At 39.4% G+C, this 25,198-nt stretch overlaps 1 protein-coding gene across 6 annotated transcripts in view; it reads right to left on the bottom strand.

Moving 5' to 3' along the window:
* Fchsd2 (FCH and double SH3 domains 2) overlaps positions 1-25,198 on the bottom strand; it is a 321,476-nt gene that overhangs the window by 38,332 nt on the left and 257,946 nt on the right. For 3 of the 6 annotated variants that reach the window (XR_005506100.2, XM_008759721.4, XM_063262817.1), the window contains exons 9-13: positions 22,296-22,418; positions 14,820-14,915; positions 13,141-13,212; positions 6,105-6,221; positions 3,866-3,970 (exon numbers count right to left, since the gene is read on the bottom strand). Coding sequence is in view for 5 of the 6 variants with exons in the window: in XM_008759721.4 (XP_008757943.2) it covers positions 3,866-3,970; positions 6,105-6,221; positions 13,141-13,212; positions 14,820-14,915; positions 22,296-22,418 (513 nt within the window). In the remaining variant the exon portion in view is untranslated. The remainder of the gene's footprint in view (positions 1-3,865; positions 3,971-6,104; positions 6,222-13,140; positions 13,213-14,819; positions 14,916-22,295; positions 22,419-25,198) is intronic. The other 3 variants (XM_063262815.1, XM_063262816.1, NM_001395742.1) reach the window with 1 other exon arrangement.

Here is a 25,198-nt window from a genome sequence, read left to right as displayed (position 1 = left end):
TTCTGCACTAAACCCGTCTGGACCTGGGCTCTTTTTGGTTGGGAGACCTTTAATGACTGCTTCTATTTCCTTAGGAGTTATGCGGTTGTTTAACTGGTTTATCTGTTCCTGATTTAACTTCGGTACCTGGTATCTGTCTAGGAAATTGTCCATTTCCTGCAGATTTTCAAGTTTTGTTGAATATAGGCTTTTATACTAAGATCTGATGATTTTTTGAATTTCCTCTGAATCTGTAGTTATGTCTCCCTTTTCATTTCTGATTTTGTTAATTTGGACACACTCTCTATGTCCTCTCGTTAGTCTGACTAAGGGTTTATCTATCTTGTTGATTTTCTCAAAGAACCAACTTTTGGTTCTGTTGATTCTTTCTATGGTCCTTTTTGTTTCTACTTGGTTGATTTCAGCTCTGAGTTTGATTATTTCCTGCCTTCTACTCCTCCTGGGTGTATTTGCTTCTTTTTGTTCTAGAGCTTTTAGGTGTGCTGTCAAGCTGCTGACATATGCTCTTTCCTGTTTCTTTCTGCAGGCACTCAGCGCTATGAGTTTTCCTCTTAGCACAGCTTTCATTGTGTCCCATAAGTTTGGGTATGTTGTACCTTCATTTTCATTAAATTCTAAAAAGTCTTTAATTTCTTTCTTTATTGCTTCCTTGACCATGTTATCATTGAGTAGAGCATTGTTCAATTTCCACGTATATGTGGGCATTCTTCCCTTATTGTTATTGAATACCAGTTTTAGGCCGTGGTGGTCCGATAGCATGCATGGGATTATTTCTATCTTTCTGTACCTGTTGAGGCCCGTTTTTTTGACCAATTATATGGTCAATTTTGGAAAAAGTACCATGAGGAGCTGAGAAGAAGGTATATCCTTTTGCTTAGGATAGAATGTTCTATAAATATCCGTTAAGTCCATTTGGCTCATGACTTCTCTTAGTCTGTCTACGTCTCTGTTTAATTTCTGTTTCCATGATCTGTCCATTGATGAGAGTGGGGTGTTGAAATCTACTATTATTATGTGAGGTGCAATGTGTGTTTTGAGCTTTAGTAAGGTTTCTTTTACATATGTAGGTGCCCTTGTATTTGGGGCATAGATATTTAGGATTGAGAGTTCATCTTGGTGGATTTTTCCTTTGATGAATATGAAGTGTCCTTCCTTATCTTTTTTGATGACTTTTAGTTGGAAATTGATTTTATTTGATATTAGAATGGCTACTCCAGCTTGCTTCTTCCGACCATTTGCTTGGAAAGTTGTTTTCCAGCCTTTTACTCTGAAGTGTGTTTCCTGTAGGCAGAAGAATGCAGGGTCCTCGTTGCGTATCCAGTTTGTTAATCTATGTCTTTTTATTGGAGAGTTGAGGCCATTGATGTTGAGAGATATTAAGGAATAGTGATTATTGCTTCCTGTTATATTCATATTTGGATGTGAGGTTATGTTTGTGTGCTTTTCTTCTCATTGTTTTGTTGCCAAAACGATTAGTTTCTTGCTTCTTCTAGGGTATAGCTTGCCTCCTTATGTTGGGCTTTACCATTTATTATCCTTTGTAGTGCTGGATTTGTAGAAAGATATTGTGTAAATTTGGTTTTGTCATGGAATATCTTGGTTTCTCCATCTATGTTAATTGAGAGTTTTGCTGGATACAGTAACCTGGGCTGGCATTTGTGTTCTCTTAGGGTCTGTATGACATCAGTCCAGGATCTTCTGGCCTTCATAGTTTCTGGAGAAAAGTCTGGTGTGATTCTGATAGGTCTGCCTTTATATGTTACTTGACCTTTTTCCCTTACTGCTTTTAATATTCTTTCTTTATTTTGTGCGTTTGGTGTTTTGACTATTATGTGACGGGAGGTGTTTCTTTTCTGGTCCAATCTATTTGGAGTTCTGTAGGCTTCTTGTATGCCTATGGGTATCTCTTTTTTTAGTTTAGGGAAGTTTTCTTCTATGATTTTGTTGAAGATATTTACTGGTCCTTTGAGCTGGGAATCTTCACTCTCTTCTATACCTATTATCCTTAGGTTTGATCTTCTCATTGAATCCTGGATTTCCTGTATGTTTTGGACCAGTAGCTTTTTCCGCTTTACCTTATCTTTGACAGTTGAGTCAATGATTTCTATGGAATCTTCTGCTCCTGAGATCCTCTCTTCTATCTCTTGTATTCTGTTGGTGAAGCTCGTATCTACAGCTCCTTGTCTCTTCTTTTGGTTTTCTATATCCAGGGTTGTTTCCATGTGTTCTTTCTTGATTGCTTCTATTTCCATTTTTAATTCCTTCAGCTGTTTGATTGTGTTTTCCTAGAATTCTTTCAGGGACTTTTGTGACTCCTCTCTATGGGCTTCTACTTGTTTATTTATGCTTTCCTGGAATTCTTTCAGGGATTTTTGTGACTCCTCTCTATGGGCTTCTACTTGTTTATTTATGATTTCCTGGAATTCTTTCAGGGATTTTTGCGATTCTTCTCTGTAGGCTTCTACTTGTTCTCTAAGGGAGTTCTTCACGTCTTTCTTGAAATCCTCCAGCATCATGATCAAATATGATTTTGAAACTAGATCTTGCTTTTCTGGTGTGTTTGGATATTCCATGTTTGTTTTGATGGGAGAATTGGGCTCCGATGGTGCCATGTAGTCTTGGTTTCTGTTGCTTGGGTTCCTGCGCTTGCCTCTCGCCATCAGATTATCTCTAGTGTTGCTTTGTTCTGCTATTTCTGACAGTGGCTAGACTGTCCTATAAGCCTGTGTGTCAGGAGTGTTGTAGACCTGTTTTCCTGTTTTCTTTCAGCCTGTTATGGGGACAGAGTGTTCTGCTTTCGGGCGTGTAGTTTTTCCTCTCTACAGGTCTTCAGCTGTTCCTGTGGGCCTGTGTCTTGAGTTTACCAGGCAGGTCATTTGCAGCAGAAAAGTTGGTCTTACCTGTGGTCCCAAGGCTCAAGTTTGCTCGAGGGGTGCTGCCCACGAGCTCTCTGTGGCAGCAGCAACCAGGAAGATATGCGCCGCCGTTTCCGGGAGCTTCAGTGCACCAGGGTTCCAGATGGCGTTTGGTGTTTTCCTCTGGAATCAGTAATGTGTGCAGCGTGCAGTCTCTTCTGGTTTCCCAGGCGTGTCTGCCTCTCTGAAGGTTTAGCTCTCCCTCCCACGGGATTTGGGTGCAGAGAACTGTTTATCCGGTCTGTTCCTTCAGATTCCGGCGGTGTCTCAGGCGCAGGGGTCCTGCCGCTCCTGGGCCCTCCCCCACGGGAACCCAGAGGCCTTATACAGTTTCCTCTTGGGCCAGGGATGTGGGCAGGGGTGGGCAGTGTTGGTGGTCTCTTCCGCTCTGCAGCCTCAGGAGTGCCCACCTGACCAGGCGGTGAGGTCTCTCTCCCACGGGGTCTGGGAGCAGAGAGCTGCTGCGGGCCGGGATCCGCAGGTGTGGGACTCCCGGTAAACACAGGGAGTGCCCGGTCCTAGAGGAATTCTGCCTCTGTGTGTCCCGAGTTCACCAGGCAGGTCACTTGCAGCAGAAAAGTTGGTCTTACCTGTGGTCCCAAGGCTCAAGTTTGCTCTCGGGGTGCTGCCCACAAGCTCTCTGCGGCGGCAGCAACCAGGAAGCTGATTGACTTATTTAATGCTATGTGAAAACTTTAAAATCAACGTAAGCATTGTGGCCTCGCTTTTGCTCTTTAATGTTTCACGACTGTGGATCTTTGCAGTGGTTTCAGAGTTTTTGTTCTAAGTGCTACAGGTACACAGAAATACGACTGTGGACATGAAGATGGCTCATTGTTTTCAGTTTAATACCCATGTAGAAGCTCATTTCAAAGGCTCATTTCACAACTGTAACACTGTGCCTGGAACTGAGTGACACACTACAGTTGACGGCTGTCCTGCTGTCTTACCTCAGCTTTACGGATATTTTCTCTAGCTTCATCTATTTTCTGTTCCAGCTCTGCTCGGCTCTGTTCTGATACAGCAACTCCATGGCATTCTAGTTCATTTAGAACCTATCAAAGAAAATAAAGATTTTTGTTTTCATGTTCTTTCCTTGAGTATTTACATAATTCCAGAGGGTTCAGTGGCTAAAGCAATAATTACTTTAAAATTTTTTATTTCATTAATTTTTAAAAATTGAGAGTTGCAAAACAAGGAAGAGTCCTTGTCTTAGCCTTCCCTGATGATAACGACTTATAAAAGCATGCGGTAACAGCACCCTCCTCTGGAGGTGCAGCTCAAGGTCTCCAGTGGATCCTCTGAACCATAGCAGAACAGAGCCTTAAGTTTACTGTGGTTTCTTGTGTCCTGCCGTACTGCACACGGCACCAGGGTTGACCTGCCTTTCCATGGCTCATAAGCTGGTGCCTCCCCAGTTCTGGTTTTGCACGATAAGGCCACAATTAAGTGAAAGTTGGGATTCCGTGAACACTAGCTCTGTGATGCTGTGATGCTCATCTGATAACAGAGATGGCAGTGACGAAACCCACAGGACAGTAAGGTTGACAGTGAGGACACGCTGGGTAAAGTAGTCCACAACTCCAGGTGGACTTCATTGTGCTACAGAATTGTGGGCATTTAAACACTCACTGTTTGCTTATCCATTTTCCATGTAATATTTTGGACCTAAGGCTAACAGGAGATGGAGAGTAAAAAGAAAGTCAAGAAATTGATAATACAATCTATATTCCTTATTTTCATCACATAATTGTGACATGGATAGCTTGAATTTTAAAAATGGATAGATGTTGAGTTTTTTTGTTTTTTTTTTTTTTAAACAGGATGTTATGAAGTGTAGGCTATTTTCGAAACAGATCTCATTCTTTTTAAAGCATACACCCAACAGTTCAACAACATTGCACTTATACTACTGCTTCTGGGACTTTTAAAATTCTTTTTTTTTTTTCTTTTTTCTTTTTTTCGGAGCTGGGGACCGAACCCAGGGCCTTGCGCTTGCTAGGCAAGCGCTCTACCACTGAGCTAAATCCCCAACCCCTTAAACTTCTTTTAAAACAGCAAATGGCACTACACAAAGAACTTGTCTAATGACTCTTTGAAAACACAAATGTGTGCAGAGATAATCTCTTGTGCACTGTGTAAAAGCATTCATCTGTCAGTAAAAAGCTGATTGACCAATGAACTGAGGCAGGATTAGAAGGTGAGACATCGAGCAGAGAAAGAGAGGAATTCTGGGATTGAGTCAGGCAGGGAGATGGACACAGAGGAAGGTGGTTGCATGAAACAGGACCAGGTTACCAGCCACGTGGCGGGACTCAGAATAATAATAATTAAGTTATGAGCTAGTAGCAGAACAGGCCAAAACTTACGGTCTAAGCATTTATTTATAAATACAATTAAGTCTCAGAGTTGTTGTTTTGGGGAACTTATGTGCGGGTGGGAAAGCCCTCGGCTACTAAAGAGATACTTGTACATATTGCTTGTTCACTGGTTTGCTGTATTGGTGATCAAGTCAACTGCCTTGCACAAGTAAGCAGGAGTTCTCTTAGGAAGCTGGACTTCTATATTTTAATATGAGTAGACATGGCCAAATATATATATTCTACATTTTAATGCAAAATTTTGAAAATGATTGAATTTTTATGGCTTTACAGAAAGCATAGTTTCATGTGCTACTGTCCACCTGTATTTCTGTGATATCAGGCACACACACATGGTGCACATGCAAACACAAATAAAAATAAAATTCAACTCTTTGACTCTATTTGAAATCTCATAGAAGGCTTCTGTGACAACCTCTCTCTCCCACCTTCATCCTTCAACCCTCCAAAAAGAAACGGTGTAGACAAGAAGTCATTGAAGAGAAGTGTTAAAAACTGAGAGCTTTTTAAGAGCTGAAGTACAGCTCTTCACAGTTGATGGCTTCTGGTGTGGTGGGGGTGGACGGCTGACCACTAGGAGTATGATTATTCTCTGTTGAATATATGGGTAATGCAAATTAGACTTGGTATTTTCTTTTTTCATTCTTCTTTTCTTTGGAGGAGGTGGACCTGAGAAGACTGAGAAGTGAATGTGATCAGGGTACATTAGGTGAAGCTCCCAAATAAACAGTAAGAAGATTGGGTTGGAAGAAACCTATCTGCAATCTGACTTCAGCTGCACACAGCCAGTGAGTGCTATCATACTTACCCGCTGCTGATGAACAATATTTTTGTGCTCACGTGCCACACGAGTGGCCCATTTTCGAGCCTCCTTATTTAGACTGTGTTCTTCTGTGGTACCAGTTTCTGATTCTAATTGTCGACTCTACAACACAAGAGAGAACAGAAAGAGAAGGACTGTTATCTCCACTGTAACTTTTTCCACTCTGTAGCTGGACCAGAGGGTCTTTCCTTAATCAGCACTGACAATGCAAGGCATGTCCTACTACTGTGGGAAGCAAGGCCTCACTTCACAGAAAATCAGTATGAGATAGCTACACAGAGATTAGTAGCCTTGGAGGCCACTGAGGATGAACCAATCCCTTATGGTCAGCTTTGGGCCCCACCTTCTTTTTCTTTGGTAATGCTGGAAAGGTATCAATTTTGCTACTCTTTATCAGTGAAGAACTTATCAGGAAGTTCTTAACCTTCCTAATGCAATTCCTCAAGTTGTGGTGACCCCCAACCATAAAATTATTTTCACTGCTACTTCATAACTGTGATTTTTGCTACTGTTATGAATCGTAATGTAAGTATTTGTTTTCTGATAGTCTTAGGCAACCCCTGTGAAAAGATCATTCAAGCCCCCAGAGAGTAGACACAACACATAGGTTGAGAACCACTGTAAAGTTTCCTTGTCAAAAGAATGGAATATCTCTGGCCGGGTGGAGACAGGCATTCTGATCTGCATCAAGAATCAGAACATTGCACACATACTGTTTTCTCCCTTGAGTGAATCCAGCTGGGCCTGTCAATCACCTGGCCGCAGTTCGCTACTAAGGAATTCACCTGAAGACATGCAAAGAAGAGGGGAAGAATAATCCCCTTAATGAGCTAATGCACTTACCTTTTCCAGAAACTCCACTTAGAGCGGCAGATTGAAAAAGTTCTGTCACGTAGTACTATGGAGACTGCCTGCCTTTTTTAGTTACTCTGAAAGCCTGAATACACACCCACTGAATCGCATATATGGAGGCCAGAGGGAAACTTGCAAGAGTTGGTTCTCTCCTTCTACTACATGGGTCCAGAAGATTGAACTCATATGGTTAGGCTTAATGACAAATGCCGTTATCCACTGAGCCACCTCACTGGCTCTGTTCTAGGTTTTCTCACTTGTCCTCTGAACCGCCCACAGCTCCTCCCCAGATTTCAGCCATGCAGTCACGTGTACTATCTGTCTATCATGTGTGCTAGCCTCCATTGCTGGACCTGCCTGTTTTCTTACCTTAACTTGAAAGCCTTTTCTTTCTCTTCTGTCTTACTCCACTCAGCAGCTACCTTGCTACTTGCCTACCTTGGTGTCTTTTTCCCCCTCAAACACTAATACACTTGTCCTTGAGATTCCTTATCATCTATTTCTAAATTTTGACAGGCTCTCTTTATGCAGTCCTGGATGTTCTACTCACTTTGTAGGCCACGCTGCTTCTAAATTTTTAAAATTGAGGTTGATAACTCAAAAGGGGGAACCCTAAATTCTCTAACAATAAGAACACAAGACTAGGAAGACAATGCGGAAGCATGAGTGACTACAGGTCTGCCTGGGCAAAATAGCCAACAAGACCCAGACTCCCAAACAAGTGGAACAAATGAAATACAATGAAAAAATTGTGTATTTTAAGAAAAATATCTGGGTCTTTATAGGTCATAATATTCCAAGCACTTGTGCATGTTCACAATTTCATAGTTCTGTAATTTAAAATGCTTTGCAAAGTGTTGTTACAATAGTACCTGTGACCTTTCTAAAACTCGACAAATTCTAATGAAGTAAATTTTTTAATCAATAAAATCTGACAAATTAATTTGTGACCTGTGACCCTCCTCTTTCCTTTTATCCTTTTGGGTCTGAGTTACTTAGGATGATATTTTCTAGTTGATTGCAAAACTCATGATGTCCTCATTCTTAATAGCTAAATAGTATTCCATTGTGTAAACTAACCACATTTTATGTATCTATTCTTCACTTGTGGAACATCTGGGCTGTTTTCAGCTTCTGGCTATTACAAATAAGGCTGCTATGGACATCGTGGAACATTTGACCCTGTGGCATGTAGGACATCTTTTGGGTATATGCCCAAGAGTGGTATAGCTAAGTACTCAGGTAGATTTGTTTTCAATTTTCTGAGGAACCTCCAGATTGATTTCCAGAGTGGTTGTACTAGTTTGCAATCCCAGTAGCAATGGAGGAGTGTTCCTCTTTCTCCACACCCTTGCCAACATCTGCAAGTTTTTGATCTTAGCTATTCTGATTGGTGTGAGGTGGAATCCTCCAAGTTAAAGGCTGGTCTGCACTACATATAGTGCAAACAATACCTGAGCATGAAAGAAATAAAACAAACCCCAAACAAACCCCTACCACGACCAAAAATCTTGTCTCTGAGATTCTCTAGGACACAGAGCATGGTTATGGAGCAGCCTAAGAAGGGGCTTAGGAGCACAATCATAAGCGAGGCAAGAGTGAACTTGTGAAGTGTCAACATATTAAGTCATCTGTGCAAAGTTCTGAAGAACCAACCATATGGTAGGCTTCCTAGGAAAGACAAATAGGCCCCTTTGAAAGGCCGAAGAGATGAGAACAACCCCTTTAAACACTGAAGTTTCTAGAAAATGATACCTGTTCTCTTAAAAGTCAGCCTTTCATTGTTGGACACAGTGCAGTGCCTGTGCTCATATACTTGAGGGCAACATCTATTTACTTGACAGGAAGACTTGCCACAAATTCTCTTATCACTATCATCCTGGTTCATGAGAAAGTGCTAAATGCAACAAAGTTTCCATCAGAACAAAAAGCTGTCCCTCATGTTACAAGTTCTCAGCTAGGTGGCTGTGGCACATGCCTTTAATCCTAGCATTCAAGAGGCAGAGGCTAGTCTTTAATTTTTAGTAAACCTCCTACTTCTGCCTCCTGTGGTTTGGAATTATAAGTGTGGGCCAACACACCTGACTTTAGAGAGGCTTTTGGTTTGTAGGTATCATCTAAGAAATTGTAATATGAGGATATACAGAACACTTTAGAAATCAAAATGGTATATGGAAATATAGACAAGAAAGTCTCCTTTCAGAGTTGACCATGAATCAGCTATTGAGTTATTAAACCAGATAACTTGCCATTGGTTGGTGGCATTTGTAATCACATGATTGTTAGTACTACAATTCCCAATTGATGGTAGTAATGAATAAAAATAAACTTGACTTTAAAAGTTCATTTTAGTGGCTGGGAAGATAGCTCAGTGGGTAAATGCTTGCCTTGCAAGCATGAGGGCCTGAGTTTAAACACTAGACTCAGTTACAGGCACACATGTACATGCATACACAATTGTACTAGAACACACACACACACACACACACACACGCACTCACACACATACGCACATTCTTTTTGTATAGTATTCTAAAACATAAGTCATTGTAATATATTAAGATAACTTGAAGTTTTGTTAGTATGAAATAAATTATGTTAAACAACAAGTTTCAGTGATGGAAAAATGGCTAGGTCATTAAAAAACTCTGCTTTTCCAGACCAGAGTTCATTTCCCAGCACCCACATAGGGCAGCTATAACTTCTGATTCAGAGAATCCAACATTATGGTCTCCTTGGGGAGATACACATGCTCATGGGTAGCCACACACAAGTAGAAATAAATCTATGAGTGGGGGAGGAGAGGAATGAGCAACTCTAAGCCTCAAGAGAGCACTTGCTTTCAAACTCTGTCAGCTCCAGCACTTGCTGACTGACTTTAAACAAACTTCCTCAACTTTAGAGCAAGGATACAAAATTGCATCTAAAATAGAGTTGTTAAAAAAGATTAAATAAGTTAATAATAAGATATACAACTAGGGGGTTGGGGATTTAGCTCAGTGGTAGAGCGCTTGCCTAGGAAGCACAAGTTCGGTCCCCAGCTCCAAAAAAAGAACCAAAAAAAAAAAAAAAAGATATACAACTAGAAAAATGTCTAGCATGAAGTAATGTTCAGAGCATGTCATCCATTAATTTTTATTATTTTTCAATTACAGTTATATTGTTTCTTGATACCTACATGATAAACTTTAGCTCATCATCAAGATTTAATCCATAACTAGGGGGGTTGGGGATTTAGCTCAGTGGCAGAGCGCTTGCCTAGGAAGCGCAAGGCCCTGGGTTCGGTCCCCAGCTCCAAAAAAAAAAAAAAAAAAAAAAAAAAAAAGAAAAAGAAAAAGAAATTAATCCATAACTAGGGCCTGTGAGATGGTTCAGGGGTAAGGGCACTTGCCATCAAGCCTGATGACCTGAGTTTGACTCCTGGGACCCACATAAACGGAGGAGAGAATTAACTCACAACCTGTCCTTTAACTTTTATATTAGTAAATAAACATTTAAAAGAAGATTTGCTTAAAAAAAGAATCTAAAGAACAAATTAAGAATTTATAATGGATAAAAGCTTTAAGTATATATTTTATCAAAGTAGATATATGAAGGTCTGGTAAGCTCATGAAAACACTCAACAGCTACTCATCAAGTAAATAGAAACCAAAACTGCCATAAAATACTATTTTATAACCACAAGAATGGCTAAAATCAAAGAGATGGGCTAGTGTATAGCTCAGCAGCAGAATGCTTCCCTAGTACACATAAAGCCTTTAGTTTGACCTCTAGCTTTGTGAAATGAACAACAAAAATAGAAAGACAACACAGATATTTGTAATGATATGGAGAAGCAAGAGCCTTCATATAAAACTAGGGGAGACAAAAATTGGTGCAGATACTTTGGCAAACAGCTCAGCATTTTTCTAAAAATCATTTAAACATAAACTGTTAATGACCCAGTAACCCTAGGCATATTGGTAGCCTTATGTCCCCATCACCCTCCCCTGTCCATGTGCATGTGTGTGTGGGGGCCAGCGACAACCTTGACCATCCCTCCTTAGGTGCTGCCCACCTTTTTTTGAGATACAGTCTTTCACTAGCCTGGAACACACCAAGCAGGCTAGGTGGACTATCATTCAAGTTATAGAGATTCACCAGTCACAGCACTGGGATTGTCTTTCAAATTATAATTACAGCATTTCTCCTTTCCCTTTCCTTCCTCCAAACCTTCCCGTATACCCATCTCTGCTCTCAGTCAAGCTCATCTCTCTTCTTCGGGTAATTGCTGTTGCACACATGTATGTATAGACATATTCCTAACTGTTACCTGCTCAGTCTGTATGTTACTTCTAAGTATATTTTAGGACTCACCTACTTGGTACCAGACAATGAACTGGTTTGCTCTTCCTGGGGATTATTAAGCATACCACCAAGCCTGATTTTCTTAAAAATATGGGAACTGGCTTAAACTCAGACGGTCATGTTTATAAGACGAGCACTTTACCGACTTAGCTGTCTTCTAAGCCAGGTGAGAGCCAAGGTGAAAAGCCACCTAAATGCCCACCAAATGACAAACAGCATGCAGAATATTCATACAATGAAATATTAATCAGAAATTTTAAAAAGTACAGGTACATTCAACAACATGGATAAATTGGAAAGACATGCTAACCGAGAGAAACAAGACACAACAAACTACAATACTGCATGATCTAATTTAGTGAAATGCCTAGAAAAGGCAAATTACAGAGACAGAAAGTATGAGTTGCTTGTGGCAGAGGACGGGAGTGAAAATGAGGGGATCTTCTCATGGTCATGTGAGTGTTCTATGATTTACTTATGATGATGCTTAAATAACTCTGTAAATACACAGAAATTATTGAGTGTACTGGACTGAGTAAATTACATAAGTATGCCTCAATAAACCTATTCAAAAATTATCATAGCAGGATTTACTGATTATATCAGTTACTGGACACCAAGAAGACAATGCCACCAAATACACTTAAAACCTTATTCTTATCTGTGAACATGTTAGTAAGCTCATCTAGTTCAGAGTCTGTAGTTTAGCATACAGCTGAGTGACCTGCATATAGAGTAGGGATTCAGTGTTTGCTGAAATAACATAGGCTTCAAAACGAGATGAGAGCAAGAATGCTTTTTAGATGCAATACAGACTGAGAACAGAGGTAATCAGTCCTTCCTGCATGGCTGAGGTTCACCTCACAGGATGAGTGAGTTAACAGCTCTGACTTGGACTCTGCACCACAATAGGTTTAGTGCTACCACTCTAAAAGGAAGGCTCCATCCTTGCAAAAACCCTAGACTATATGGAGAGGAAAAAATATTGAGGCATAGAAAAAATTGAATAGAAAAAATTGCACACAAAGGCTGAAAAGATAGATCAGTGGTTAGGAGCACTGGCTGCTCTTACAGAGGACCTGAGTTCAGTTCCCAGCACCCACATAGTGACTCACAGACATCTGTAACTCTAGATTCAGGCGTTTCCTAGGCACACACAAAGTGCACAGAAATGTGTGAAGGTAAAAGCTCACACACATATATTTTATAGTTAGCAATCTAGAATGGTCTTTGTAAAATTGCTCTTCTTCATTATAAAAAAAATTGTTCCACAAGCACTGGACGTTCCTTTTCAGAAAAGAAAATGTATAGCAGAAAGAATATAAAAGCTGCTATCACAACAGCTATGTGTCATTCACTCACAATAGGACTCTGGCAAAGTTTCTTTTACTTATTAGGCTCTAGTTTTCTTTTAAGAAAGGCAGGATTAGGGTTGGGGATTTAGCTCAGCGGTAGAGCACTTGCCTAGCAAGCGCAAGGCCCTGGGTTCAGTCCCCAGCTCCGGAAAAAAGAAAAAAGAAAAAGAAAAGAAAAAAAAAAAAAAAAAAGAAAGGCAGGATTAGCTCAATGCCCTCACACTGAGGAAAGTTAAGGTACTCCAGATAAGATGAAGAATGAGCGCCTCACTTTCTTGGTTACAAACAATAAGGAACAATTTTCTAATTTGTAAGGTAAAAACTGAAAGCCATGGCCGGCTATTAAAGGGCCCCGTAGCCATACGTAATATGACTTTGACTCCAACATCAATCATATCAGGTCCCACCTTCAGTGACATGCAAGCCCACACATTCCACCCTCCCACCCTTTCCCATACCCCATATACCTCAGCTATCGTCATTCTCAGAGCACTGACAGGGGAGAGTTCAATATCCACCAGTTGGGCAGCTTTTAAACTCTGCCCAGTAAAGATTGCACAAGGACAGAAAACAGCAGAGTTAGAATTTTAAGGCAAACAGAGACATCACAGCTAAGAATATTAGCACAGTGCCTAGAAACAGAGAGGTCTATAGTTGAGCTTTGGAAAAGTGAGGTAAGAGTCACTATTATTCTAACTTTTTGATGGTAAATGGTCAAAGGAAAAAATATCTCAAATCGGCCAGAGTTTTAAGTTTGTCAAATTTGATAAATTTATTTATGCTACGTGTCTTCTTTTTCTTTTATAAGCAACATCTCATTTTGTAGCTCACGTTACCTTCGACTCTTAAACTCTGAGGCAACTCTCCTGCCTCAGCCTCCTGACTGATGGAATTATAGGAGTAAGCCACCACACAGATCATATCCTGAATCTTCTCCTTTTCTGCTTATGCATTCCAGGCTTCAGAAAAGTTAAACTCTAAGAAAATGTCATTGAGTCATTAAGCAAAGCTGAGTGATTTTAAAGGAAGGAAAAACTAGGGAGGTAGCTTAACAACAGAGCACCTGTCTAGCATGTGTGAAGCCCTAGGCTTTATCTCCAACACTGACAAAAAATAAAAATGAATAAAAATTTAAAAGGAGAGGCAATGCTGTAACAAAAAATGATTATTATACAAAGAAAAATAAGAATTTCATCAATTTCTTCCATATAACCTGCAACACAAGGCTATTTAGAATGTAACAGGGGATGGGGAACTGGAATGATGGCTCACACTGTAATCCCAGCACGTGAAAGGCAGAGGCAAAGATTTCTGTGAATTTGAGGATAGTCAGTGCTACAAAGCTGAGATCTTATTTTAGAAGAAACAAACAATAAAAAAAAAAAGAGTCAAACATCTATGTATGTATTAGACTCTTGAACTATATACAAGTTCTTCAGGTATTGACTCTTATTTTAAGACTTACAAATACACTTTGCTTTTGTCTTAGCTTACCTATTTTAAGAGAATATGCTAGATATGTTCATACATGTCATCCTTTTGTATTATTAAGTTCTGTACTTTTATTATCAAAGTAATATTTTGTTTTTTTCAAAAGTCAAATAATTATAAACATTTTTAATAAACAGAAAAATATGACTGCTATTTTAAAACTGCTCATTGGGACTCAATGTTGATAGTTTTAACAATTTGAAATATGAAGGAAGTTAACAAAGACCTATAATTTATATAAAACCAACCAAAATATTTTCATACACATTTTTATCTGTGTATATTCACACATTTCATACACATTTAATCATACATATTACTTAATTCTATTCTGATTAAAATTTAGCTACTGGCTGGTTTGAAGGATATAATATAAAGAATTTCATGCCCAGAGAACATAATTTGTACTTGAAAAAAATCCACTGAATACATTTTCTTTTCTGGTTGTTTTCAGATTTCTGGCAACTTTTCTAACCTGACTTACATAGTAGAGAATTGTTAGCACAAAGACACAGGGTATGCTAGCCACACTAAGAAAGGACTGGTGCGGTTTCTCTATGCTTTCACTTGTTATAAAATTAATGAGATACACTCAGCTTCTGCTGCTTCTTCAAGCACAAACAACCAGTAAAATCGAAGATGAGCATTCCCTTACAGTATCACTGTCACAAGGCTGGAACTGGAAGGGCTGAGGCTTGTGAAATACAGCATTCTCTTGTAGAAACAGCTGAAGGTTATAGTCCCGTACCACCTAAAGACAAAACAGGAAGCTGTAAGTCTTGAGTAAAGTCAAAATGTCCAGTAATTATATTCTAAAGTTTAAAGTTAAGGGGCTGGCCAATGGCACAGTGGGTGAAGAGCACTTGCCACACAAGCCTGGATTCAGTCACCAGGACCCAGGTAAGGTGTAAGGGAGAACCAACACCGCAAGGCTGTCCTCTGATTTCTACAAGAATGCTACTGCATGTCTCCCATCATATGCACGTACACACGTACACACACACGTACACACACACACACACACACAAAATGATGATAAATTTTAAAATGTTTAAAACATTTATTTAGCTTTTTTATTTACTTATTTTTGATACAGAGTCTTACTATGGATCTCTGGCTGGCCTGGAATGTACTCTGTAGACCTTGAACTCACAGGGATTCACCTGCCTCTGTCTTCTAAGTGCTGGAATTAAAGCTATATATCACCATATCTGGCTTACTTTCTTTAAAACAAACAAACAAACAATTTATTTTATTTGTAATTATATGTATGTGCATATGTCTGTGTACCTGTGAATGCAGGTCTCCATGGAGGCCAGAAGGTGTCAGACACCCTAGAATTGGTATTACAGACAGCCTGAGGTGGGTGCTGGGAACCCAACTTAGGCCCTCTACAAGATCACTACTTGTTCCTAACCACCGAACCATCTCTCTATACCCTCTGTTATATTCTAAACAAACAAGAAATCTTCCAGTATTATATGGTGAAAAAAGAAATAAAAATGTTACACATCTTACTTTCTGTTTAACTGAGTTCTTACTTATGTGTCTGATTTTCTCAGGAATCTAAATTTGGAACATACTAGTTTAGACACGATTCTGGATTAGGACACCAAACAAATAATATGCAATATTTTAGGATGATGATAAGATAGCTCCATAAAAAAACCTTATTGGGGCTGTGAGGCAGGAGATGGACAAGATTAGAGAGGAGCAGAGTTGGAAGCACATACTCCCTCTTGGTTTCTCCTAGCTCATTTTCTTGTGTAAAAAAAAAAGATTTATTTTCATTAAGTGTATATGGTTCATAGGCCTCTTAAGTCTGAAAGCCAGCTTACTGCATGATATATATACCTCGAGAAAGGCTAGGTGTGAGCAGTATTTAACTGAACACAATCCAAGTTCTACTTAGCCACCGCGTGCCCTTTACTTGTCCTTTATTTGCTGTACATCAGAGATCATTAAAAACTGGGCAGAGGTGCAACTCCACTCTTTTGCATACAGTTATATATTTACCTCAGTGCCTTTTCTGAAGATCAAGTCCCTTCTACTTAATAGTAAGGGTACATCTGTTGAAATCAGTTGCCTACGTAAATACAGGTTTATAACAAGATCAAACTTTATTCCACTGGTCACTTATGCCTCTCCTGATGTCCACACCATACTGTCTTGATTTCTGTGACTTTATAGTAAGCTTCATACGCTGGAATTATGAGTTCTCCAAGTTTTGCTTTTCCTTTTCAATATTACTTCAGCTATTTAGGGTTTCTCACAGTTCCATATAAACTCGAGGTTTGTCTTTTTCACTTCTATAACAGAAATGGCTATTGGAATTTTGTAGGGGTTATATTAAATCTGTAGAACTTTGGGTGATACTATTAAGTCAGCAAATGAAACCCTCCAATTTATTTTCATTATTTCTATTTATTTAGATCCTCTTTTGCAGTATTTTGAAATTTTCAGTATGTAATTCAATGGTTGAATTTATTCTCAGGTACTTTATTCTTTGGATACTACTGTACTTGGAACTGATTTAATTTTATTTTCAAATCATTAATTGATAAGAGTATAGACACACAACTGATTATTGTGGTTTGATCTTGTTTCCAGAGTAACTTTGCCAAATTGCTTTTTTTTATCTGGATTACTTCAGTAGTTTCAGTAGAATCGTGACATTTCCAACTAGCGATACGTTTTATTCTTCTCTTTCCAAGCTAACTGTTTAAGTTAGGACCATGAGTACACCACTGCGGTATAGTCATGAGGATGGTTCCTGATTTTGGTAAACATACGATAGTCCACTATTGAGCACAGTATTAGCTTTTGGATTTTCACAAAGGCATGTGTTCTACAAATTCCCACTCACTTTTAGTTTACTCAGGTTTTTTTTTTTTCATATCCCTTGTTTTTTGTTTGTTTGTTTTGAGACAGAGTCTCCTTGTTATGTAGCTCTGGCTATTCTGGAACTAGCTATGTAAGCCAGGCTGACCTCAATCTCATAGGGGTGCACCTGCCTCTGCCTTTCTCTGTCTCTGTCTGTCTCTTGAGTCCTAGGATAAAAGATGCTAACAGCCAGCTTTTCATATCCACGGTAACGATCGTAATTTTGTTCTTTAATTTACTAAATTTACTTTTCTGGTTAGTTTTCAAGATATTACATATATCAATGGACAGTTTCCAAAGAAATACAGGATAAAATTGTCAAGTTATAGACTGTTCAGTGAGCTACACTACTATTTGGTAGAGATATCTTTTGCAGGCAGAAAGTAGGCACATAGAAACATACTATACAGGACAGCAGAGCTGCTTTTGCAGCTACCATTCTAGAAAAAATATCTCTGGCAACATCTGCTTCAGTTACATATACAAAGCATTTCATAAAATATTAAGGAGAAGGGCAAGCTTCATAAATAATTAAAATGTAACAGACGCCCCTAGGAGCAGCTGCTTCCGTTTGGGGGTGAAAGCTGCAGAGCTCTTTCACATTTATAGATGCAGTGTCCGCATGAATTACCCTGCAACATCTTTGGGACTGTATTACATTGTAAGCATGTGAGAAAAACAGAGTTTTACCCAAACAAATAACAGTGTAGAATAAAAAAGTCAAGATTTTCAAACATTCCATTCAGGTAGCAATCTCTAGGTTGCTTTCTGAACCATAACCGAACAGCATAACAAGCCGTTTGTAACAGAAAAACACATGGCACAAAACTCGTGGGTGTGAGATCTTCTCGCTTACAACAGGGCACATCTCCAAGCTACATCATTCCTATTGAATTTTTATTCCTACCACTTTCAGTCTTGACATAAGAGCGTCTCATTCACACCTCACCCCTAGGGAGAGAGACTTGTGAGTAAAAGCAAAAAATAAAAGCTTATTTCTTTGTATCCAAAGAAGTTCATAAATTCTTAATTAATTTTCAATAAAATAAGAAAAAGAGATAAAATATCACAGTACAGTAACAGAAGCACTGTGTGTGTGTGTGTGTGTGTGTGTGTGAGAGAGAGAGAGAGAGAGAGAGACAGAGACAGAGACAGAGACAGAGACAGACAGAGACAGACAATCTCAGGCTCAGTCTGTCTTCTTTTCCAAACAAACATGGGATTCACAATGTAAGAAAACCCAGAAAAGTCAAAATCAAATACATGCACAATATTAGTCAGTTTTCACACCTATGTAATTTTTTATTACTTTTATTTTTTTTTACAGTCTAGTCGTTGCTCCCCCCTCCTGGATGCCTACATATTTTATAAACTAAAAATAGTGAGATTTTCTTGAAAAAAGAAATTTCAAAGAATTCTGCCAAAAGATAACCTGGCAGAATAAAAATAGATTACAGTTTCCAGTAAAGCTGGAAATGAAAAACATCATTCTGCCATATTGCCACTAAATGCAAATTCATGGACTAATGAGAAGATGTAGAAATAAAAGTAAGAGCTCTTCGTAGAAGCAGGGCGTGTGTGTGTATTTAATTGATTGAAAACAAGAAAAATAAGCTTTTCAAGAAATAGCAAGACCCCTGTGGTTGAATTAGGGAAAAGCTGGAAGAAGCTGAGGAGGAGGGGGACCCTGCAGAAGGACCAGCAGTCTCAATTTTCCTGGACCCCCAAGATCTCTCCATAACCGAACCATAACCGAACAGCATAACAAGCCGTTTGTAACAGAAAAACACATGGCACAAAACTCGTGGGTGTGAGATCTTCTCGCTTACAACAGGGCACATCTCCAAGCTACATCATTCCTATTGAATTTTTATTCCTACCACTTTCAGTCTTGACATAAGAGCGTCCACTGGACCACCAACCAGGCAGCATACAGCAGCTGATATGAGGCCCCCAACACATATATAGCAGAGGACTCCCGAGTCTGGGTTCAGTCAGAGAAGAGACTGACTAACCCTCAAGAGACTGGAGGCCCCAGGCAGTTGGGAGGTCTACTGAGGTATATGTGTGGGGTAGAAACATCCTCATGGAGACAAGGGGCAGTGTGGGGTGGGGGGAGGAGGTATGGAACGTGGAATAGTCAGAGGATGAACCAGGAGGGGGATAAAATCTGGAGTGTAAATAAAAGATTAGGAATACCCAAGATACAATTCACAGACCACATGAAGCTCAAGAAGGAAGACCAAAGTGTGGATGCTTCAGTCCTTCTTAGAAGGGGGAACAAAAAATATTCACAGGAGGAAATAGGGAGACAGTGTGGAGCAGGGACTGAAGGAAAGGCCATCCAGAAATTGTCCCACCTGGGGATCCATCCCATATACAGCAACCAAACCCAGACAATATTGCGGATGTCAAGAAATGCACGCTGACAGGAGCCTAATATAGCTGTCTCCTGAGAGGCTCTGCCAGAGCCTGACAAATACAGAGGTGGATGCTTGCAGCCAACAATTGAACATTAGTCCCCAATGGAGGGGGTAGAAAAAGGACTGAAGAACAACAATGTCAACCAACCAGACCTCCCAGAGCTCCCAGGGACTAAACCACCAACCCAAGAGTGCACAGGGATGGACCTATGGCTCCAGCCACATATGTAGCAGTGGATGGCCTTGTTGGACATCAATGGGAGGAGAGGCCCTTGGTCCTGTCAAGGCTTGATTCCCCAGCATAGGGGAATGTCAGGGTGGGGAGGTGGGTGGGAGTTGGGGGGGCAGGGGAGACAGTGGGTTTCTGGAGGGGAAACCAGGAAAGGGGATAACATTTGAAATGTAAATAAAAAATAATCCAATAAAAAATGTCAAAAAAAGAGAAAAATGTTAAATAAAATTAAAAACTAATTAGCAAGAATGCTAAATAAAGAATATAGAGAGAAATACTTTAGATAAGGTAATAAGTGAAGAAACAGCAGTGGAAAACAAAACAAAATATAGTTCTGGCAAAATTATTAAAACTGACTGGTAAGTGTCACCAAAAATAAAGTACAAACACAGAAACAACAAGGCAAGTGTCCTCAGAGACAGATGAGCTTTTAAAAGATGAGTATCACCAGATCTGGTAAGTGGACAATTACGTAGAAAAACAAAAACTGCTATAGTGTAGTAAAATACAATAAAAAAACTGAGAAAAAATTTCAGAACTGACCACTAAACAATTTTTTACAGTTGTCAAAAACCATTATGAAGGAACAAAACCAATATGCTTTTATAGACTTTCCTCCAATATTATCTTATGACTTCAAATATATACATTAAAACAGAAAAGAATTGGCTACGTGTAGTAGAGCATGCCTTTAATTGTGGTGCTTTGGAGGCAGATACAGGTGAGTTCAAGGCCAGTCTGGTCTGTATATTGAGTCCTAAGCCAGTCAGAACTACATTGTGAGACTGTCTCAAAAACAAATGAATGAATGAAGAAATAAATCAATCCATAAATAGAGTAAAAAGATGTCCACCATGAACACCTGTATACTTATTACCACAACTCCAAAATTAAAATTTTACTTCTTTTTCTTTCAAAAACATTCATCCATTCATCCAATCCTCCTTTATGCATCAATGTTTCGCATCTTTTATTGGAATTGGGTAGAGTATTGGAACTTGCTTTCCCTTCTTTAAATGTTTAGAGAAGACTGATTGATTTTACATGGATGAGTGTTGTGCATGTATGTGTGTGTTATGTGCACCATGTGTGTGCCTGGTGCCCATGGGGGTCAGAAGAGCGTGCGTGTCAGATCCCATGGACCAGGAGGTAGAGTTGGTTATGAGCAATCCACACCAGGGATGCTGGATCTGAACCTGGACCCCTTGAAAGAGCAACATGTACTCTGAACTGCTGAGCTCCTTTCCAGACCCACCTGACTGATCCACACAGAATCAGGAGTTAGCTCAGGTGCACTGCAACAAGGATGTTGCACTGGGAGATGTTTAGGATAAAGAATCTGTGTGCCTTTCTCATTCCTGACTTGTGAAGATGGACACCCCGATTTCTAACAGTTTCTAAAGACATTACTCAGTTTTCATTCTCCTTGGTGAAAGAAAGAAAGGAAAGAAGGGAGGAAGGGAGGAAGGAAGAAAGGAAGGCAGGAAGGAAGGATGAAGTTGGTCTTAGAAGTAGTAGATTTAGATAGAATGTATACATTTTTAAATGCATAGAGTCAGGGTATATTCATAATGCATTTTCTAGAAAGAAAGTATAACATTTACAGGCATAATTTGTCTCCGAAAGCAAAGATTCACCACCTTTAAAAATAAACATAATTTATCTGATTCTGAGGACAAATAATCATTAATTTTCTTTGTAAATGCAGTGTGGCATGTAGGCAAAGTTAGTAGGTCAATATTTTAAATGAAAATATCATTCATAACCAAAGAATGATAGCATATAGAAAGTAAGTTTAAGTTTACACTCCAAGGCATTATAGAATTTATTTCTAAATCAATTATCACATGCTGCATTCCTTGTGTACACTTTTCTTCCTGTCTGCATTGATAGATGACCTTGTTTTTCTCTCAGATGAATGAGTTGAATGGATTTCAAGTTCCTGTGAGCAGACCATTCTTCACTGATTCTTCTCAAAGGAAATGTGTATGGCAACAGGCTGATGTCTCAGCTAGCCTGCGTATCACATCCCTTCATTCAATCCGTCCAGGAAGTGATCAGAACATTCTCCCACTTTGTTAAGGAGAATTTTTTCAGAATGTCCTTTAAAACTTGTTTCTACTGGAAGAGCTTGAAGGGGCTCGAGACCCCATATGTACAACAATGCCAAGCAACCAGAGCTTCCAGGGACTAAGCCACTACCTAAAGACTATACATGGACTGACCCTGGACTCTGACCTCATAGGTAGCAATGAATATTCTAGTAAGATCACCAGTGGAAGGGGAAGCCCTTGGTCCTGCTAAGACTGAACCCCCAGTGAACGTGATTGTTGGGGGGAGGGCAGTAATGGGGGGAGGGTGGGGAGGGGAACACCCATAAAGAAGGGGAGGGGGAGGGATTAGGGGGATGTTTGCCTGGAAACCGGGAAAGGGAATAACACTCGAAATGTAAATAAGAAACACTCAAGTTAATAAAAAAAGAAAAAAGAAAAAAAAACTTGTTTCTACATCATTAGTATCTTCATTTTGAATATTCGAAATAACTTCAGATTATAAAATGGCAATTCTACCCATTGCACTGAAGACACATTACCTTGCTGGAGTTTTCTAGTAAAAACTGGAATGTATTCTGCATAGCCTGGCAAGCTTCTAGCTCGGTCCGGCTGAAGGCTATTAAGTAATCCTTGAGATGGTCATATACATTTCCATCAAGAGCCTAAAAGGAAGATTACAGAAGACAAGAATTATGACAGAGCTTTGGCACACAATTCCTTTGTCTTTAAAAATTTAGAAATGTGCAATTTCACAATCTATTAATAAATGACAAGAGGCAGAGAGTATTATACAAGAGTATGTGAACAGTGAGCAGTTATAGGGGAGTGTTGAATTTCTAATGAATAGCAACCAACAAAGGGAAAAATCTAATATTGCTAAAGCTTAGGGAAAAAACCAGAGTATTTTGGAAAAAAAATCTGGGTTTAGATCTTTGCTTCTCTGCTTCTGTAGACGCTTCATGACAATTAGGTGTAGGAATTTTACAGGGACTCTTAGAAAGAAAGAATCCAGGTACAGAGCCTGGAACACATATACAGTAAACACAAATTTCCTCTATTAGTGGTAGAATTAGGCTTTAGTATATATTTGTTACAGAGCAATCTGAGAGAAACATAAAATGTCATGAACATTTATGCCCATGTGTTTATCTACATGGAAAACATCCCTGCCACACACAACTTAAACAGAGAGGTCAAAGGTTAAACACTCAGGACTCAATAACCATTCCAAGAACTTTCCTGTCATTCTAACCTATCAAAACAGCAGCATGATCTTTTAGAAATCTATATTTTTTTCTTCTCATCAGTTATCAAAACTGTCACGGGGCTAGTTCTGCATAGTGACTGTTGCTGTTCTCCAATGAGAGCTCACCAGTTCTCTCAAACACACAAAGTGCCAGTGAGCTTTCTTTCATAATGGCTTGAGTACATTTCTTTGTCCCAGCAATGCTGCCAACCTTTCCTTTGTCCCCTAGTCATTCTAGGGGTCATTTCACCATGTGTGCATGTGTTCTGGATTGCAATATTATTCTTATTACTTCCAAATAAAATGTTTTTGTTTTGGAGTTTCACTCCTAACTTTATTTCAGCTTTCGCACCTGCTTCTAGTTCCCTGGGGAGACACACAGGACTGCCTTTGGTCATATGGCAACTTTTGTCTTCTGTAGTGCTGCAATTTATCAACAATCAATTCCTAAAGATTCTCTGTGTCCTTGTCACCACGTGTGTGTGTGTGTGTGTGTGTGTGTGTGTGTGTGTGTGTGTGTGTGTTATTCTTTGTGCTTTTTCCTGGCACTGTTGATATTTTATTATTTTATGTGTATGAGTGTTTGCCTGAATGTATGTCTGTAAATACATGTGTACAGTGTTCATGGCAGTCAGAAGAGCACATTAGATCTCCTTAGACTGGAGTTATAGATGTTTGTGAGCCATCTCTTCACCTCTGAGTCATCTTTCCAGCCCCTTTGACCTGTGTTTTCAAACATGAGAGCTGTTCTAATGATGAGATAATATCTCAGTGTGACTTGAGGGTTCATTTCTGTAGTTACCAATAATGCTGAGCATCCTTACATGTTTTGCTCTATATCATTATATTTTCTTTAGAGAATTATCTAACTCAAATCTTTGACTTTTTTTTGAGACAGGGTCTCCTGTAGCACCACTTGAACTTGTTATACAACTAAAAGTACTTTCAACTTTCAAAGAAAAAATTTATTTATAGAAGATACACATGTGTCATGGTGCATATATGGCAATCAGAGTAGAATTCTGATTTTTTTCTTGCTATGTTGCAGAACCTGGGGATCAAACTCAGGTTGCCAGCCCTGCACACAAATGCCTCTACCCACTGAGCCATCTCACTGGCCCACCCTTAGCTTTTGACCCTCTGTTTCCACCTGAGGTCCCAGGTATGTGCTGCCACACCTGGTTTATACAGTAATTGAACCCAGAGATTTTTGCATAATGGCCCAATAGTCCACCATCTGGACCATATCTCCAGCCTGTTTCATAGCTCTTAGTTGGGGTCTTTTCTGATTTCAAGTGGCAATATAATATATAATTCTTTATATATTGTATATACTAGAGTTTTGCAAGATATGTAATTTGGAAATACTTCCTCATTTTATGAGCTGCTTTTTTTTTTTTTACTTTCTCAAGTATCTTTGAAAAATGCGTTTTAAACCAGGTGTCAGTGGGATGCATCTTTAATTCCAGCACTTTAATCCCAGGTGGAGAGGAGTGATTTCTGAGTTCGATAGGGTGAGTTCCAGGACAATCAGGGCTAAATTATGATGCCATCTAACATCGTTCTCTTTTCTTTTATTCCTTGTATGTTAGTGTTGTTTGTAAGAATCATCTATATAAATTTTACAATAATTATTTTTTGTATTTTGTGACTGGCTTCTACATCAAGCTTTTAATATAAAATTGACATGAAACAAAACACAACTTGTCCCTGAAGCACAGTAATAGTGCTGAATCTTCTTTCATCACTAGATGGCACTATTGAGCACTATAAACCCAGACTGTGCAAATGCCTTAAATATAATCTTCACATAGTTATGAACATTTTCATACACTGTGCTGTGTTGAGATGGAATAAAAATTTCTAACTTAAATCATGATTTTCATGAACTTGTTTTAAAAAGAGACATATATCTTCTGATATAAAATGTTTGACTTAGAAATGTTCTCAGTACAGGGTCCCCAATGGAGGAGTTAGAGAAGGGACTGAAGTTGCTGAAGGGGTTTGCAAGCCATAAAAAGAGCACAATATCAACCAACCAGACCCCCCCCCCAGAGCTCCCAGGGACTAAATCACCATCCCAAGAGAACACAGGGATGGACTTATGGCTCCAGCTGCATATGTAGGGCCTTGTTGGGCATCAATGGCCCGATGCCCCAGTGTAGAGGAATATCAGGGCAGGGAGGTGGGGGGTGA

The sequence above is a fragment of the Rattus norvegicus genome, chromosome 1 (genome assembly GCF_036323735.1).
Source record: "Rattus norvegicus strain BN/NHsdMcwi chromosome 1, GRCr8, whole genome shotgun sequence".
Classification (NCBI taxonomy): domain Eukaryota; kingdom Metazoa; phylum Chordata; class Mammalia; order Rodentia; family Muridae; genus Rattus; species Rattus norvegicus.
This window is presented reverse-complemented; position numbering and strand designations above follow the sequence as displayed.